Genomic DNA, 4,292 nt, shown 5'->3' with positions numbered 1-4,292 from the left:
GATAAATGAATTAACTCATAATCTGTGGTCATCCTTAGAATAAAATACTAGAAGAATGAGAAATGTTTCACATTTAATATATCAGTAATTCATGTTAGCTAAAAGTTGAAGAGTGAATTAAATGAATATCCACTATTGTGCCACTGGAAAAGCGCTATCATGAATTCCTTTTGGGGGATGACTTACCTCAGTCACAATGGTAGAAAGGAAGTTGCTCCTGTCATACACCCAACCATCCACACAGGACTCAGTGTCTGGCTCTGTCACATTGGAGAAAGTGCCATTCAAATGAAGAAGATGCCACTGTGGTTGGGCAAAACGACGACATTTATCCAGTCTCAGGTTGGAATCGAGGGGGATGGAGATTCTCAGGAGGTCATCTTGGGTCAGGATCCTACTGCCATTATCAGAGGCAGTGTCATTGTCAAGGATGGGGGCCCAGCAGCGATGATTGGGAATGGCTGCAGTAAAGTTCTCTATTGTAATATGAGGTACCACAAGGCCTACGAGGAAGAGAACAAAAGAGATCTGAAGGATCTGGAATCTTCCTAGGCTTCCAACTTGATTCAGGAGTTCCTGAAAGGCCATTGAAACTGAATGACTATCTCCGCTGGGAGACAAATAATACTTCCATGTAGTCTAATACCGAACATTTAAAAAGAACTTAGATTTCACAAAGTCATCCTAAGTAGGGTTGTTCTTCATGTGTCCCTCATTGCTTCTCCACTGCAGGCATAGAAACCTTACCCTCTAGTGGGATAAGTGTTATGCATGGAGCTTCTTCTTTTAAAGTCACCAAGCATTCTACTAATGTTTTATTTCTGCAACAGAATTTGTTAAAAATTTACTTTTAATGGAATTTTGCTTACACAATTCCCATGGTCAAATATGGACCTTGATCTGCAAATCTCTAAAAATTAATAAAAGAGTTAACCTATTACAATTTATGCACTACAGAATGTGCAATTTAAAAGACGTCAAAGTGAACCATTTTATTTTTTACTCAAAGTGTTGTGTTTAATATTAAATTTTGTATAAGAGTTAAGAAGAAGAATCGAAGTTAAATTATTTAAGATGAAGCACGGTTCACATGCTGTTTCAAATAAGAATGCTCCCCCCAGGCTCATAGGTTGAATGCTTGGTTCTCAGTAGATTGAATTGCTTGAAGAGATTAAAATGTGTGGCCTTGGTGGGGGACATTCATCACGCGGGTAGGATTGGAGGATAATATTCCTAATGAGCTTTTCTCTCTTTGCCACTGTCTTGCAGATAAGGATTAAGCACTTAACTACTGCTCCAGCGCTTTGCCTGCCAGTCTGTTGCCAGGCTCCTTTCTATGATGAAAGTGCACTTATGCTCTACCCTGTAAGCAAGCTCTAAATTAAGTTGTCTTTGTTTCGGGGTCTCCTCACAGAGATAGAAAATTAACTAAGCCAAAAGTTGGTAGCAAAGTGTGGTATGTTTCTATGACAGGCCCGACTATCCAAATTTTTGGAGAAATATTGAAAATTTGGGCACTTTGGACTAGAAAAATGGTTCAATGTTGTAAGTGGAGCATAGTATCTCCTCCTATGTCACCCGCTCCTTCATTGTCTCCATCTGGTGCCTGGGACTGCCAGGTTCACTCCCTCCTTCATGTATCCACTTGGCGCCTAGAACTGCTTAGATAAAGCCAGCTTCACCTCCTCCTCCATGTCTCCATTTGGTGCCTGGGACTGTTTATGGCACTCCAAAATAGCTACAAGATGTTTGATGGCTTCCTGGGACTGTTTGGTTAGGGCTGACACTCCAAGATAAACTGCAGAATGTTTGAAGGCTGCCCGGGACTGTTTTAGGACCAACATTCCAAGATAAGCTGCAAGATATTTGAAGCCTGCAATCAGCATCTGCCCCAGATGTCCATCCCTTTCTCTGTATTTTATTATACCCCCTCGACCCCTCCCTATTTTTTCTCATTGTGTGCTTATAACCAGGCTCTTAAGCCTCCATTAAACGGACCTTGACAACTCTCTGCTTGGTCTTGCTTCCCTTTCTCTGCCCGTTTATCTTGCAGGCCTCGTCCTCCTCGACCCATGGAATAACTAAGTTCTGCTAGACAGGACACAGCTGCAAGGCATTTTCTCAATTAGTGATCAAGGGGAGAGGTCACCTTGTGGGTGGTGCTATCTCTGGGCTGGTAGTATTGGTTCTATAAGAGAGTAGGCTGAGCAAGCCAGGGGAAGCAAGCCTGTAAAGAACATCCCTCCATGGCTTCTGCATCAGTTCCTGCTTTTTGACATGCTTGAGTTCCAGTCCTGACTTCTTTTAGTGATGAACAGCAATGTGGAAATGTAAGCTGAATAAACCCTTTCCTCCCCAACTTGCTTCTTGGTCATGATGTTTGTGCAGGAATAGAAACCCTGACTAAGACAGACATCAATGTAGAATATGGAGGCTCAGCTCAAGAGGTTACCAATAAGAACAATATTAGCAACTGGGTTAGTGACCATTCTTGTGATATTTTGCAGAGAAGGTTCCTGCCTCCAGCCCTTGTCCTAGAAACCTGTCAGAGGCTAAATTCAGAACTTTTAGACTAACTTCATTGATAGAGATTTCAAGACAACCTAACATTGATACCATTGTATAATTGTTATGAAATATAATGCAACCAGGTTATGACAAGGTGGACCCCTAAAAAATTGACCAAGCCACAGATCTTGTGGAAAGAGGTTTATTGGTGAAGGACAATTGAGTGAGGACAAGGAGAAGGGATAAAGGCAGACAAGTCGATGTGTGGACAGACAGACAGCAGTGAGAGAGCCATGAGGGCAGTGAGAGTCACACAGAGAGAACCAAGAGAGGGAATGCAGAGAGATCAAGCTGATATGGCTGGTGGTAGTTTTATCTGCAGCACACAGGTGGTACACCTGATATACCTGGTATACTTGTGACAGGGGCAGGTGATGGCATAAAAAGTTGCTAGGTCCCTGAGAGCAAGTCACTGGAATTGCCTGTATGTTAACAATGATTACTAGTGATCACTCTTGTAAAGATCTAAAGTAAAAAAGCAAGCAAAAAGAGATATAGAACATGCAGTTTGAGTATAAAAAAAGAGCATCAGATATTCTAATATTGCAGCCAAGTCTTGTTCTCAAAGATATAAAAAGATTAAAGATAAGCCTGATGCAAAATTGAATAGTGTTACCTTTGGGGCAAGACCCTCCATCCCACAAGTTTTCAGATTGTAAAAATAATGTTAATAGATCTGGGTCTTTTTCTTTTAACAGGTACATTTCCTGGTGTGCCCATAAGCAGTATTGTCCCCTATGCCATTGAGTTTTCATATGAAGTGACATTCCAGCATTTCAAGGATAAAGGGTTATATACTCTCTTCTATAGCTCCTTTCTGCTGAAATTGCCAGGACACAGGAAGGGTGGAATGTTTGTCAAAGGCTTGGAGGAGAATCAGGCAACTGAGCATTATCAAAAGCATCTAGTTTAATCTAGATGAAGAAATGGTAAGCAATCACATCAGCTGCACTGGTTCACCTCAACTCTCAGCAAATCCAGAGCTAGAAGCAATTTGAAGCAGTTTGTACTCCACAGCTGATTCCTAGATACTGACTGTTGGTCAAGTGGAAATCTGCTGAGACAGATATTGACTAGGGCCAGAAGTTAAAGTTTAGAAAATTTGGAGTTTATAATTCTGATAGTTTGGGGACAGGGGGACACCCAAGAGGCGGAGGGGGAGGGGGATGGAGAGGGGCAGGGGGAGAGAGAGAGATAAGCAAGTGGAGAAGCTTAGGCTGTGGAGAAGCTTTGGTTGTGGAGAAGATTAGGCTGTGGAGAAGCTTAGGCTGTACTTCTCTGGAGTCCTTTTGATCAGTAAGAGGTGGATCCAAGTCTTATGGCTCCCTGGACTCCCTAAAGTTTACATGACTTTTTTTTAGTTTACAAAATATACAAAAGTTTTAGGTATATTGGCATTACCACTCTTTATAATCTGTACTGAAATCTATGTTGTAGAAAAAGCAGCTAACAGGTGTCTGTAAGAGAGCTGGAGTAGACCCATGCCTTCCAGTTATTAAAAAAGCCATGGTTTCAGGTTAAAAATATAAACATTCTTTTTTCGGTACATAGAGATGCTTTTAGCCGAATGATAAGCATCTTTAAGTCTGTTTAGAAGATTGTGTTCTGGGTTACGGGGACAATCCACTGATTGATCAAAGGAAGCAACACTAAAGGATGAGTTTAGCCTCCTCAAGCAGCAGAGGAATCAGACCTTCAAAGACTGAACCCCAAACACATTTTGC

The 4,292-nt window shown here is 41.6% G+C and overlaps 1 protein-coding gene across 1 annotated transcript in view; it reads right to left on the bottom strand.

Annotated features, from left to right (window-relative positions):
• The window catches only part of LOC110288741 (solute carrier family 22 member 27-like), a gene marked incomplete at its 5' end in the record, with an annotated part of 12,304 nt that extends 11,483 nt beyond the window's left edge, over positions 1-821 (bottom strand). Inside the window, 2 exons of the mRNA XM_021155004.2 lie at positions 187-503; positions 748-821. Coding sequence (XP_021010663.2) covers positions 187-503; positions 748-821 — 391 coding nt within the window. The remainder of the gene's footprint in view (positions 1-186; positions 504-747) is intronic.
• Positions 822-4,292: the final 3,471 nt, after the last annotated feature.

The sequence above is a fragment of the Mus caroli genome, unplaced genomic scaffold, assembly GCF_900094665.2.
Source record: "Mus caroli unplaced genomic scaffold, CAROLI_EIJ_v1.1 scaffold_18553_1, whole genome shotgun sequence".
Lineage (NCBI taxonomy): Eukaryota > Metazoa > Chordata > Mammalia > Rodentia > Muridae > Mus > Mus caroli.
The sequence above is the reverse complement of the archived record's forward strand: the minus strand, read 5'-3'. Positions and strand labels throughout refer to the sequence as shown.